This window comes from Archocentrus centrarchus, chromosome 3, assembly GCF_007364275.1.
Source record: "Archocentrus centrarchus isolate MPI-CPG fArcCen1 chromosome 3, fArcCen1, whole genome shotgun sequence".
Lineage (NCBI taxonomy): Eukaryota > Metazoa > Chordata > Actinopteri > Cichliformes > Cichlidae > Archocentrus > Archocentrus centrarchus.
The window spans coordinates 24,063,368-24,078,136 of NC_044348.1; the positions used below are offsets into that span (position 1 = coordinate 24,063,368).

The 14,769-nt window shown below is 46.6% G+C and overlaps 1 protein-coding gene across 1 annotated transcript; it reads left to right on the forward strand.

Moving 5' to 3' along the window:
• The first annotated feature begins 1,528 nt into the window (after positions 1 to 1,528).
• On the forward strand, positions 1,529 to 14,478 carry styx (serine/threonine/tyrosine interacting protein). The gene is made up of 8 exons (XM_030757842.1): positions 1,529 to 1,736; positions 2,088 to 2,120; positions 12,423 to 12,476; positions 12,575 to 12,672; positions 12,780 to 12,840; positions 12,924 to 12,960; positions 13,038 to 13,077; positions 14,424 to 14,478. Exons 1-8 carry the CDS (start codon positions 1,665 to 1,667, stop codon positions 14,467 to 14,469), a joined length of 441 nt encoding a protein of 146 aa, XP_030613702.1. The 5' UTR covers positions 1,529 to 1,664; the 3' UTR covers positions 14,470 to 14,478.
• Positions 14,479 to 14,769: the final 291 nt, after the last annotated feature.

The following is a 14,769-nucleotide window of genomic DNA, read 5'->3' on the forward strand; positions in this document are numbered from 1 at the left end:
TGCGATTTCTGACAACAACAAACAGATGCCACATCTGAGACAGCAGACAAACATCTACAGATTATCCACACTCTTTGTTTTTGATCAGATCTCATTATTATCAGTTATGTCACTATTAACAAGGGACACATGGTAGAGGAGGAAGAGGGTGAAAATAATAAAATGGTGGAGGACTGGACAGAGATTTTAAGGAAGGGGAGACAGCTATGATAAAAAGAAAGAAAAGGTTGAAGGAAAGTTTGTGGGTTGATAATGAATGGAATCAGCTTTGTTGTCTGATGTGAGCCTATAGCTTACTAATTAAAGGCAGAACTCGGTACTGAGCAGGCCAAGAACATTCAGTAACCATTTGACCATTCCAGGCACATTTGAAGCTTTGCTGTTGTTTTAAAATGTCGCATTATTTTTTCATTTATAGTCAGTTGAAATTATGTGTAAACTATACAAAAGTTAACATTTTTCAGAGACTACATCTGGTGAGCATCAAATAAGTAAGTAAGTGTCTGCCCTGTTACAAACTAGTGAATAAAACTGTGTTTCTGCACACTTCACATGAGAATGTCCAGCATCTGAAGTATTTCATTATTTTTTTTTTTGTTTGTTTGCTAGTTGTTCGTTTGTTTGTTCTTTAATCTGATTTGGTCTGTAAAAGTGACTGAAGCAGTGTGGGATCATCTTGACACACAAAGAGAGAACAGAACAAAAGCGGCCACATTCAGAGAAACGCTTTAAATGTCTTTCAAGAAGCCTGGAGCACTATTTCTGAAGACAACTTAAAGAACTGGCAAGAAATCTGCCTAAGAGAGTTCGGGCTGTCCTGAAGAATAAAGGTGGTCATACCAAATATTGACGTTAAAGCTCTGTAGAGTTGTACACACTAAAGAAATGAAGGGTAACTCAAGACTTTTGCACAATACTGTATTTATTGTTTCTATCTCTATAGGGTAATTAGAAAATGTTTTAATTTTCAGCATGTTCAAAACTTTCGTGCCATAAATGTAAGAAACTAACATCTGATACATTTCAGTAATACTGACAATGTTACCCATTTATCTGAGGTAGAATGAAGGTTATGTCATAGTCCAAGGAGCCATGACCTTTAGTTCTTTTTTAGTAATATTTGTGTGACTCTGACAGGACCTTTGGGGTTGGGACAGCACCATTTATTGTTTTTTCTGGAGCTGCATCTGCTTTCAAATGCACGTCAGCAGTCAGTGAACTCATCACTGTCCGTGCATTCAGGCGTTATTACTTCTTGTGTTTACACTTAAAATGCAGGTTTTTCGGTTTGTTATGTGGATTCCAGTCTGTTAATATTCTTCGTAACTTATGTTGTAGGGCAGCTCCTTGACTGTGTGCAAAGTCTACATCTCATCTCTTTAACTTCCAAAGTTCAAATATTTCCTTTACAGTCCACTGGGGGAGCTCCTCCGTGGTGTGTGTTGTGCACTTCTCAAAGTGACCGCGAGGCGTCGCTGTTGACTCTTTTTCCGCCGCTCCACTCATTTGTCCGCCAGCTGCTGCGGGGTCACGTGATGCATAAGAGTGGAGCAGCATGGCGGACATGCATGTGGAGCTTCAAAACAAATTTCACCGTTTGTTCAGCTAACCCCGCCGCCAGGAAACATCGATACCACGCGTGAAGCTGGGTCGGCGGTGCCCGAATGGACAGCAGGATGGACGAGGAGAATAAACTTCAGTTTCCGTCTCTGCCTGCGACCAAGGAGGACCTTCTGGTGAGAACCTGTATTAGCCGACATGTCCACTGTGTTTGACCAGCTAATATGAGCTAGCCTCCATTCCAGCCTTACTTTTTGGCAGCGAAAATATGCTGCGGGATATATATGGGATATGTATATACGTGTGTGGGGGTTTTGGGAGCATGATATGTGGATGTGTGATCTCATGATTATCGCTGAACGACTATTTCGCTGTTTGTGCACTGAGTAGCTTCCTACTAGCATTAGCAATCAATGTGTACAAAGTAAAGTAGCATTTACTTTTAGTTTTTTGGTAGGAATGCCTACAATAGTTTTTAACCTTGGTTTAACTCACACACACACACTTTTTTTTTTCTTTTTTTTCAGGACTGGGCGTATCCGATGAGACGAGAAATGCAGGTGTGTAGGGATAAGTCTGTAGTAGCAAGTTTAAGCTTAACAATTGAATGTCTTTATTCTAGTTCAAATGCTGAATTTGGCTTTAAAGTTTGAGAAACATCTATTTGGACATACAAGAATGCAATTAATTGTATTTTAAATAATTGTAGCTGCTGTTTCAACTTGAATACAATTTTGTCTTGCTTGTGGACGTGGCTGTCGTGGTGCTGCTTTAATGCTGTGTATAGTTGTGGTCACAAGTTTCCATGCACTCATCATGGGCATGAATGTCATGGTAATTTGGGGTTTTTAATGATTTGAAGTGCCCCTTTTTCCTGGGTGGAATGATTGTACAACATACATCTTTAATGGCTTTAAAAAGGATGAATTGGGTGTACACGTTTGAATTACTTTTGATTTTTAACTAATCCACACAGCGTCAAAAGTATCAGAATTTTTGTCATTGTACAAAAGTGTGAAATTGTATGCAGTCCTATTCAGTGCAAGGAGATCAATCTCTTAGTAAACATTTTTTCAGTGTGTGTATAAAAATGTGCATGCTTGTACATTATTTATTGCACAGTTCACAGCTGAAAATTATTGATTGTACAGGGTGGATATTGTGCAGGTTAGTGAAATGAGGCATACCCTTCATTTATTATTTATTATTGCAACAGCCCTAGGATGTGTGCTGTTTTTCAATTTTTGTTTTGGCTTTTATTGTCTTGTACTGCCTCCATGAGCGTAATAGAACAGGTGATGTGCTGGGTGGGATGTGTCCTTCAGGATGCTGCGGACTTGATTGTGGCAGTGAGACCTGTGGAGTTCCTCTCAGGAGAGGAGAGCAAAGCCAGTGATCTTCTGTGCTGTGTGGATGACCTTCTGGAGCGCTGTCTTTTCCTGAGCAGTGCACCTGCCAAACCACATGGGGATGCAGGACGCCAGTACACGTTAAACAGAGCACCTATAGGAGGATATGAGCAGCTCCTCGGCTAGGGCATAGTTTTTCAGGACCCTCAAGAAGTGGAGTCACTGTGTGTGCCTTCTTGCAGTGGTGTTGGTGTTTCAGATTAAATCATCATTCAGGTGCAGGCCCACAAACTTGAACTTGGAGACCTTCTTCACACAGTCCCCGTTGGTGTATTTTATCATTTCCTTTCATTTTCATTTCCTTAGTTTTTATAATGTGGGGGACCAGGTTTGGTTTATTGCTGCACCATGATGGCAGTCCCCCCCCCCCCCCCCCCCCCCCCCTTTATGCAGACTCACCCCCCCCACCCCCCGTGATGAGCCTGACCACTGTTGTGCCAGCCACGAACTTCACAATGGAGTTGCTTTGGTGAATGGGGGTGCAGTTGTGTGTGGAGCCTGTATAGTAGGTGACTCAGCACACATGAAAATCAGAGCTGTGGCTATGGCATCCTCTGATCTGTTATCCCTGACGCAAACTGGTGGGGCTCAAATGTGGGTGGAAGTCCTTGAATGATGTGGCTTCTGAGCAGTTTCTCAAACCACTTTATAATGACTGGAGTATGAGCCACTGGCCGGATTGCATTTAGGTTGCTGGTGGTGTGTGTGTGTGTTTTTTGTTTTGTTTTGCCCCAGGGTGGGGCAATGGCCTGTGCTAAGGACAAGTTCAGTATTTTAGAAAAGACCCCTATACGCTGGTCTGCCAGTGATGCCTTCAGGTCCTGCTGCATTTCTAGGGTTTACCGTCCCTAAGATGTGCCTCGTGTTGTGTGTCTGGTGTTGGCCAGTGGATGTGATGTGGCTGTTCATGGTGTTTAGGGAGGGTTTGGAGTTTTTTTGTTCAAAACCATGCAAAGAAGCAGTTCAACTCCTCCACCAGCACAGCATTGCCATCTGCAGCATTGAGTTTGGGTTTGCAGTTTGTGAAGTTATTGGATTAGATGACTGAAGTCTGAATAAACAACTGGAAGTTTAACAATTTATTCATTGAACAAACAGGGGCCTCAGTAGCACCTCCTCCTCATGCTGCTCACCAGCTTGGTCACACACTGCTGTGTGTGATTGAATCACCAATCCAACAACACCAAACAAGAGTCAATAGCAGAATGAGCTTTTTGGCATTGGCAGAGATGATTTGGCAAATTCTTGAACTTCACCTCAAATCAACAGTTGGAACTTGGACGTAATTGGATGTTCCAGCAGCACAGTGATCCCAGACACACATCAAAACTGGTTTTGGAATAATAGTGCATTAGGACTTATATAGCGCTTTTCAAGGTACTCAAAGACGCTTAACAATTTCATTCACACCTCAATCATACTTGATGGTAGTAAGCTACTAATGTGGCCACAGCTGCCCTGGGGCAGTCTGACAGAAGCATGGCTGCCAATTCACGCCTATGGCCCCTCCGACCACCACCAAACATCAAACACCAACCACATTCGCACTTGGGCAGTGTGGGTTCTCTTTCATAGCATTCGTTTCGTGTCTCACTATGGGAACGCCTCCTGCGTGACCTCATCAGAAGCTCAAATGTCATTACACCAGCCCTTACAGGCTGGCTCAGCGACGCTCATGTCAGGGAGGGGCCAGAGCCTCCCTATATAATAGGCCGACATAGCGTCAGATGTCATTCAAAAACCTCTTCTCGCTTCTCACAGAAGCCTGTTGACAACTGTGCTATTGGGTGCTAAGCTAAACTGTCCACAGATTCGAGTGCACAACTCGGTCACCGGGCGCTTTGTTCCCAACTTTTCAGTTGTTCGCTAGTTTGCAAGCAGTAGCAATACTGTCCTGTAGCTAGTGCCGGTGTTCAGTAGCAATACTTTCACCCTGGGAAGTAGCAATACTATCCCAAAGCAAAGTAGCAACACTTTGCTAATAAAGTACCACTAGCTTCACCCTTTGGTAGCAATATCCATTGGCGCTAGCGGTTTTCTCACATTAGGTAGCATTACCTGTAGAGAAGTAGAACTACTTTTCTCCTCACGCTAGCCGAGGAATAGCAATATTCTCCGCACTTCAATCAGGTGTCAGGCTCGCTAGCGTTCATAGTCCTCTAGCTCAGTGGTCCCCAACCTTTTTTGAGCCGCGGACCGGTTTAGTGTTAGAAAATATTTCCACGGACCGGCTTTTAAGGTGTGGCGAATAAATACGTCAAAAAACGTAAAAAACGGGAATCCACTTTGTATTCGTATGCAACTCTATCAGCAGCGTTCTCGTAACATCCCGCCTCAACATGAATAACAGGCTCTCTGCCCACAGCGCTCCCTGGTCAGCTGTTAGAGCCATGGTAAAACATGCCTTCAAAATAAGATACACCGCAAAAACAAATACAGTAGAAATCACCTCAGTCGGATTCAAATGGCCCAGTTTGGGGTCTATTATCGAATTTCGCTGCAATGGCTTCTGCTTCATCTATGAATTTGCTTCTGCAAATTTTATAATCTGAAATTTTACTCGTAAGTGCAAGTTTGTAGCTTACACTTGCCACGATTGTCCCCGGTGAAATGAACTGATATAAACACTAAAACAATTTCCAGGCGTTGTTAGTGTGTGTGTGTAGTTGTGCATGAACGAGCCGATGCATGGAAGTGGGCGGACAGGAGCTGAGGAGGGTTTTAGCGCAAAACTCATCCAGTTTATGCGATCACATTTAACTGGAAATTTATTACAATGGGACCAGATTTTTCATCCGAGGTAGGTCAATATCCGACGGATTTATGTGATGATTTTATTGGAATTAATGTTAGGAAAAATCAGGACCTGCAGATGCCATCCAACTAGAGCGAAAACCCGATTTGTGCGACTTCGACTTAGGTGATTTTTACTGTATAAAGCGCATGAAAAATACAACTCACCATAACACTGAATCAGTGTAAGCCCCCTGAGCTTGTTTCTCTGATACTCATTTTTGCTGGCTTCTGGTTTGACTGGGTTCGGCCGATTTCACATGGAGCGTGGCTGCAGAGCCGCGGTGTCAAGCGCTGGAGAGTCAGTTTGATGGCTGGGTCTACCTCACTGCTATCCCCGGTGTTGATAAATAAAAATGGTAAATAGACTAGTTCTTACATAGCGCTTTTCTACTCTTGTTGAGCACTCAAAAATTTAAAGAAGCGTTATGTAGGTCAACCAACCGATTTCGTTAGACAGGCCTGAAGCTTCTGGGTTTAATTTTAGCGGTGACGTATCATGTGAGCAGAAACGTCTTGACACGTCAAGAGGAAGTCATGGAGGGAAGTAACGGAGCGAATCCGCCCATTTTTCAAAATAAAATATAGTTTAGGCGCAGAATAATTAAAACGGAAATAATTTTTATTTATTCTTTATGTGCGGCCCGGTACCAAATGTCCCACGGCCCGGTACCGGTCCACGGCCCGGGGGTTGGGGACCTCTGCTCTAGCTAACCATGGCTACGACTAACAACCCAAACGAAGTTGGGAAATTTTGTCCTTGCGGCAACAAGATTTCTTCCTGGGATACACACCCCGTGTGTGCGGCATGCCTGGGATTATCCCACGCTCAGGCTGCCCTAACGTCTACTCACGACTGTATCCACTGTGCGGCCTTTCCACGCAAACTGCTCCGCCACAGGTTAGCTCGCCAAGCTAATCTATCGGGCAGCGACCCTTTGCTAGGTGAGGCTGCTGCACCGCAGGCAGAAATGGAAATGCCCGGGGACCTGGCGGCAACGCCTGGCCCCAGCTGGGCAGAGGCAGACCCTCTGCCCATCGCCACCGCTTTCCCGTTGCTCGAGGCTGACAAAGGATGTGAGGGCTTCTCCGCTGCTGGGATCATCTTAGGAGAAGATGCTAACGAGGGTGGAGACGAGTCGGCCGACTCGGAGCTCCTGTTGTCAGATGACGACGAGGAGGAAGACTCCAACTCCATGGCTAGCATCAGCTGGGCTGCGAAGCCCACGGCTACCGGCGAGGTTGATAAACCTGCGGCGCCGTCTCCCCTGGATCTCGATATGCAGGACATGTGCAAGCGCGCAGCCGCTAGGCTCAACATCCCGTGGCCCGCCGTGCAAAACGAGGTTGTAAAATCGCGTTTTGATGGTAAGAAATTGCCTAAGGCGAAAAAGACGGGTAAGCAGATGTTGCCTGTGTTACCGGAGCTACTCGACGAGATAGCGGTGACATTGAAAGCAAAACCATACAGCGAGAAGCACCCCATCGTGGGAAGCTTCCTGTTGGATTGTGAGGGGATGGAATCCCTCGGTCTCCGCCAGATGCCACAAGTGGAGCCGTTGGTAGCGAGCCATCTTCACCCGAAGACCTCCCTGTCTTCGTCGGCCCCGTCCCTTCCCTCCAAGGCAGACCGCTTCCAGTCCAGCCTCACGGATAAGTGCTACAAGGCAGCGGCTCTGTCGGCGAGAGCCCTAAATGCCTCTTCCATCTTAACGGCATACCAAGCTGAGCTAGAAGAGGACATGACGGCTAAACCAGATACCACTGTGTGGGAAGAAATCTGTGTTATAACTGACCACGTCCTCCGCCTCCACAAAGTAGCGATACAGGCTACTGGGAGAGCCATGGGTCTCATGGTTCTCCAGGAGCGGGCACGCTGGCTTGGGCTTACCAACCTGACGACTAAGGAAAAAGAGGAGCTCCTCGACACACCTGTCGTCCCTCAAGGTCTCTTCGGTGCAGCTGTTACCTCCATGCAGAAGAGATGTGAGGAGAAAAAGAGAGATGATGAGGCTTTGAAAGTCTGCCTGCCGAGGAGGGCTCAGCACGCCACCCCAGCGGCGCCACGCCAGTCATACGCGCAGGCAGCGTCTCACCCGGCCCCCGGCTTTAGAATCCCTAAGGTGCCTAAGGCGCAGGCAGCCCCCCAAGCTGCGGGGACTCCCAAGAATCCATGGGCTAGGAAGCAGTCTCCCCAGGCCAGACCTCAAGCAGCTCCTCCTCCTCTCCCCGCTGCCGCGACCGGGAGGAAAAAGAAGCGGTCGGCCTGACAGCCTCCCCTCTAGGGAAGAGCGAGCCCAGCTTGTCCCTTTGGGCCGCTCTGCCCCCACCCAGCTCCGTTCCAGAGCAAGTTCAATGGGACATGTTCCACACAGAGTGCAGTGTTCGGGTCGCGTTCCTCTCACCGGACCCACCGTGCAGAAACAGCGTCGAAGTTTGCAAAGTTGTTGCACAAACACTTCTCTCATGCATTCTGTATTAAAAAAGTCCCGACATGCGCATCCAGGCAGTTTGCCGAGGGCGCTGTCAGGTGTTGTAAAACACTTGAAAAAAATAATAAAGATAAACATGCTGAAAAACAGATCAGTACTGTCTGCCATAACGCAGCCCGTGGAGATTCGCACTCCCACGGCTGTGACAAGTCAGACGGTCCCGCCACCTTCACCGAAGGTGAGCGAGGTGACAGGCCACCGGGGCGACGTATGTTACGCGCCCCAGCCACAAGGGGGCGCCAATATACCGTCTCTGACAAAGTGGCCAGTGAGCCCGCTGTCTCTTCACATGGAGAGCTGGGCCACATGCACTCAGTCAGCATGGGTGTTGAGGACAATAGAAAAGGGCTACAGGCTTCAATTCAATGTGCTCCACCACAATTCAAAGGAATTATTTACTCTCATGCCCAGGGCGAGTCTGCCGGTTTTCTCTTGGAGGAAATTGCCACCTTAATAAACAAAGGGGCTATAAGAGTTGTCCCCCCCAAGGAAGCCCACAGCGGTTTCTATTCAAGGTACTTCCTTGTCCCAAAGAAGGGGGGGAAGGGGATGAGAGCCATTCTGGATCTCCGTGCTCTAAATCAGCACTTAAGAAAATACAAGTTCAGGATGCTGACCCACGCCTCGCTGCTACGGTTTGTAAGAGCAGGCGACTGGTTCACATCAATCGACCTGAGGGATGCCTATTTCCACATCCCCATATATCCCCCACACCGGAAGTATCTAAGATTTGCTTTCCAGGGGATAGCATACGAATTTGTGGTTCTGCCATTCGGCCTGTCACTGAGCCCAAGGGTCTTTGTAAAATGCACCGAGGCAGCAGTGACCCCACTCAGGGAAAGGGGCATTCGAGTAGCCACATACATCGACGACTGGCTGGTGGCAGCCCCCTCCTGTCAGGAGGTGGTTTGTCACACAGATGCTCTTATACACCATCTGGAGAATTTGGGTTTCCAGATAAATGTGGAAAAGAGCATATTGAGACCAACTCAATGCATAACATTTATAGGGCTCAGTCTAGACTCCCTCCAGGTGAGAGCGTTTCTCACCTCAGAGAGAATAGTGACCATTCAGTCATCCCTGCACTGTTTCGCAGAGGCAACACAGTTACCCTCAAACAGTGCAGAGACTGCTGGGCCTGATGGCTTCCGCTGTAGTGGCGATACCACTGGGACGCCTGCACATGAGAAGTTTTCAAGCGTTGGGTGGGCTCGCAGGGACTGGAACCCCACTACAACGGCCACTGTCGCGTGGAGGGGTCTCTTCAGATTGTTCACTTGCTCTTCGCCAGTGGAAGAAGCAGGCTTCCTGTCTCAAGGCGTTATCCTGGGACAGTTTTAACCAGAAGGTGGTCTCCACAGATGCCTCCCTTGTAGGCTGGGGTGCCACTCACGAGGGGAGAGCAGGTGAATGGAGGTGGGGGCCCTCACATGCGCCACTACCCACATAAACTGTCTGGAATTGCTGGCAGTTCATCTGTCGCTAAAACATTTTCCTCCCGTGGCTGAGAGGCCATCATGTTTTAGTGAGGTCAGACAACTCACTGTGGTGGCCTACATCAACAGACAAGGGGGCCTGAGGTCCCCCAGGTTACACACACTGGCACACAGACTGATAGTCTGGAGCAGCATCCACCTGCTGTCACTGAGAGCAACTCATGTGCCAGGAATCCTGAACTTTGGGCAGATCTTTTATCCAGGGGCAGTCCACTCTATGCAGACTGGGAAACTTCACACCCCGAGGTGGTGAAGCAGATCTGGATGCGGTTCGGGTCAGGCGACTGTGGACGTTTTTGCATCAGCGGAGAATGCTCAGTGCCCCCTGTTTTCTCCCTGCACGATCAGAGAGCACCACTGGGGGTGGATGCACTGGCTCACGAGTGGCCAAGGACCCTCCTTTATGCTTTTCCCCAGTGGCCCTCATTTCCCCAACTCTGGCCAGAGTGAGGGAGAGAGGTCACTCTGTGATCCTGATAGCCCCACGCTGGCCAGGAAAGCACTGGCTAGCGGAGATTCTTTCAGCTGCTGTGCAGCCCACCATGGCCATTGCCATTACGCAGAGATCTGCTGTCTCAGGCACGGGGGGAAAATATTCCACCCCCCACGCCGGAGAGGTTAGCTCTGTGGGCTTGGCCCGTGAGTGGTTTAACCTGAACACAGCCGGCTCCCTCGTAGTGTTATTGACACTATTCAGTTGCTAGAGCATCATCTACTAGGACGCTGTATGAGCATAAGTGGCGTGTGTTGAAAACTGGTGCTTAGAATCACAGGCCATCCCTTTTCAGTGCTCTGTGGCTGTGATTCTGTCATTTCTCAGGCCCTGATTGACAAGGGTAAAGCCTTCTCCACCATCAAGGTGTATTGGCAGCCATTCAGCTTGCCATATCGGTTTTGAGGGGGCAGACGGTAGGTCAGCATCACCTACATCCAAGCCCTGGCTCCATTGTGGGATCTTCCCACAGTGTTAACTGCACTCTCCTGTCCCCCGTTTGAACCCCTGGAACAGGTTGAGTTAAAATTGCTGTTCCTTGAAGACAGCTCTACTGATCGCTTTAGCTTCGGGCTAAGCGTGTGGGGGAGATGCATGCTCTTTCAGTGAACCAGTCGTGCATTCAGTTCTCCCCAGGTGATACAAAGGTCAGTATGCGGCTTAAACCCCGCTTTTATTCCAAAGGTTATGGGCACGTGTTCCCCTATAGAACTGCTTGCCTTTAATCCGCCAACCTTTCACTTCTGAGGAGCAAGAGCGGCTGCATACCCTGTGTCCAGTCCGGGCTCTTCGGATTTATATGAACAGAACCCAGGACTTTAGGCAAAGCGACCAGCTGTTTGTGTCTTGGGCTAAACCACATAGGGGGAGGCCAGTGTCTAAAACAGCGCCTTTCCCATTGGATAGTAGGAGCAATCGCCCTGGCCTATGCCAGCAGGGATCTTCAGCCTCCTGCTGGGTTGCGGGCGCACTCCACCAGAGGTCTGGCAACCTCATGGGCGCTCTTTAAGGGGGTCTCCATTCAGGAGGTGTGTGCAGCTGCGTGCTGGACTTCACCTCACACATTTGCTAGGTTTTACAAGCTAGATGTTACAGCACCTAGCCTGGCGCATTCGGTCCTCAGTGCAGGTTCTTCCTAGTGGGGGCTGTGCCCCTGTGAGTGCTATTGGGGACAGTTGTCTTCTTAACAGGCATGTCTGGCAATCCGGGAGTCAGTATTTCTCCCCATAGTGAGACACGAAACCGAATGCTATGAAAGAGAACTTAAGGTTATGTATATAACCCCGGTTCTCTGAGTAGCATGAGTGAGTGTCTCACCAGACCACCCTCCTTGCAATGGAAGCGAGGAAGAGGTGGGCTTGTTTGAATGACATCTGACGCTATGTCGGCCTATTATATAGGGAGGCTCTGGCCCCTCCCTGACATGAGCGTCGCTGAGCCAGCCTGTAAGGGCTGGTGTAATGACATTTGAGCTTCTGATGAGGTCACGCAGGAGGCGTTCCCATAGTGAGACACTCACTCATGCTACTCAGAGAACCGGGGTTTATACATAACCTTAAGTTAAGTGTCTTGCCCAGGGACACAATGACAGAATGCACTCAGACGGGGACTCAAACCAGCGACCCTCCAGTTGCGAAGTGAGCACCTACCCACTGCTCCCCTGCCATCCACATGGGGTGGATAAAGCAGGCTAACATTAAGCTGCTGGAATGGCCTTCCCAAAGCACTGACGTCAGTCATATTGAAAATGTGTGTACTATGCTTAAAAAACTGGGTCCGTGCCAGGAAACCAACCAATTTAAATGAACAAATATTCAGGCAGAATTATGCCAGAAGCTTGTTAATGGCTACCAAAAGCATCTGGTCAAGCTGCAACTTCTCAAGAGACATTTAACCAAATATTAGTGGGGCTGTGTGTATATTCTTGAGCCTGTAGGTATAATTCTGATAAAAATCCAAATAAATTCAAACTTGTGCACCCAGTTCTTGTTTTGTTTATTTAATCATTAAAGATGTCTTCTGTACCATATTTCCCACCCTGGAAAAACAAACGGTTCGAGTGGATGTAAACTTCCGACCACAACAGTAAAATGTCAGCGTCCAGATTTAAAAGCCTCTATTAAAGATGAAGCGATGCTCCTGCCTGTGCTGTTAATGTTTGCTGTATTTCTCTATTCAGGAGATTTTACCAGGACTGTTTTTAGGTCCCTACTCTGCTGCAATGAAAAGCAAGGTAGTTGCTGCAGGGATTTAACTAACTGCTCTTGGATATGTGGAAATAAATAAAATAGATGCAGTGAGGCCTCATTGTACTTCTTTCTCTCTGTTTAGCTGCCAATTCTTGAAGGACACGGCATAACGCATATCGTGTGCGTCCGCCAAGACATTGAAGCCAATTTTATCAAACCTAATTTTCCTCACATGTTTAGGTAGTAAGCGCTTCTGTGATCCTGTGTGCAGCATTGGTATGTTTCTGACAAAAATTTAGTTTTATTTCATTTTTTTTTTTTTTTTTTTTTTTTTTTTTTTTAAACAGGTATCTTGTGTTAGATCTTGCTGACAATCCAGTGGAAAATATAATCCGCTTTTTTCCTATGGTGAGTTACAAAGCATCTCTTTGGCTGAAAGGTGTGGCATTTACAATGCACGTCATAGGCTATTTTATTTTTCCGTCTTACAGACTAAAGAATTCATTGATGGCTGCTTAGCGACAGAAGGTAAGGATCCATGTTGTTCCCATTTGTCTTGCTCAGAATGTAAAGTGTGTTATTAATGATCTCCAATGCTCTTTCAGGAAAGGTACTGGTGCATGGTAACGCAGGGATATCAAGAAGGTGAGGCTTCTTTTGTTATTATGGTGTAATTTCACCCATCATTCATTGAAACCATTATGTACTTATGTACTCGAGCATTAGTTCTCCAGACTTTAAGGTCTTTTGGTGGTTCTTTGGTCATTGGCTGCTTTTTGACTCATTTTCAGTCCAGACCTTGTACTTGACCATTTTCAGAGAATGTTTTTTTGTTAAGCCACTTGACACTGACCCTATGAATCATTCAGGCATAAAAAGTTAGACAACTTAGCAAAGAATCAATTTTAAATTGGATCTTCAGATGCTTTTGCTAGCTCACAATTAGTACTAGCTTACTAATTGTTCCAATTTCATTAGTTGAATATATAAAAAAAAAAAAAAAAAAAAAAGCCACAGGGACACTCAAGACCTGAGAGATGCACCTGATCCTTCATTGATCCATCTATGGTTCACTGAAGCCTCATGGAAAATGGTCTCAGTGGAAGGGTGGATGTCAAGCTCTTCTGAAGAAAGGAAAACTGGGAGAAAAGGCTGAGGTATACCAAATTACACAAGAACTGGACTGAAAATCAGGTCTTAGGGAGTGATGAATCCAAATTTGACACTTTTGGTTCAAATCATCATTATGTACGCAGGAGGTCAGATGAGAGGTACAATAGTGTGAACAAAGAAAAGTACAGTCAGATTTTACAAGAGTTTGCCTAAGAGAGTTCAGGTTGTTGAAGAATAAAGGTGGGTCACACCAAATACTGACTTTCAAGCTTATTAGAGTTGTACAGATTCAGTTTTTGCCTTATATACTGTTTCCATGCATGTTTGTAGATGTTTCAATAGATTTCTGCAGTTTTCCCCATTTTCCTATCAAAATATAAAGGAATAAGGGAAGACTTGAGACTTCTCATAGTATTATACATCTTTGTAGGCTTAACATCGCGAAAAATAATACCTTTTTAAAAGTTCATTATTGCTTGTGCTCAGGTCTGTACATCCATTTTCTTGACCACTTTTGGCCATGCCTCGTGATTGACTAGTGACCATTCCCTGATTTTACCCTGCACCCTCGCCCACAGTTAGCTGGTGTAGGCTCCAGCTTTCCCACAATGCTGATTTGTATTTTATTTTTTGAAACACCATTAAATCTCTCAGACTTAGGGCCTACTTGTAGTATTTGGGCGAATTAACTCTCAGACCAAAAAGACTATTTCTTTCTTTTTCTTTTATTTCTCTTAAACTTAATAGCAAAACCAGCGTCGAATCTGCATTCATGTGCATGTCAAAGACTGTCGACTGAGAAATGACAGCAAAGGAGGCGGCTTAAAAGGAAAGATAAATGGCTAACGGCAACCCAAGTTTAGTTTCTGTTTTTGCAGTGCTGCCTTAGTATTGCATATCCTTTATGGAAACGTTTGGCCATGAAAAGACAGGTGAGTATTTGTTATCCGTCACAACAAACATTGCTTACTATTTGTAGCACATTAGAAAACACTAGCCTCACTTACTATTAGAGAGCCGTGTGCTGTGAAAATACAGAATAATTGTTACATTAGAATAGAATATTTTAATACATAGAAGGGCACAGAAAGCACTTGCTGGTAGAGTTTACAATTGCAGTGGTTTACAGTTGTTCAGAGGCTGTCCTCCTCACCCCCCCCCCTCCCCCACCCCCCCCCCCTCCTCCCCCCCCCCCCCACCCCCCCCCCCCCCCCCCCCCCCCCA

Coding starts and splice junctions, on each gene's coding strand:
- styx (XM_030757842.1), top strand. CDS start 1,665: ATGGACAGCAGGATGGACGAGGAGAATAAACTTCAGTTTCCGTCTCTG. Junction 1,737..2,087: donor CGACCAAGGAGGACCTTCTG/GTGAGAACCTGT, acceptor CTTTTTTTTCAG/GACTGGGCGTATCCGATGAG. Junction 12,673..12,779: donor AATTTTCCTCACATGTTTAG/GTAGTAAGCGCT, acceptor TTTTTTAAACAG/GTATCTTGTGTTAGATCTTG.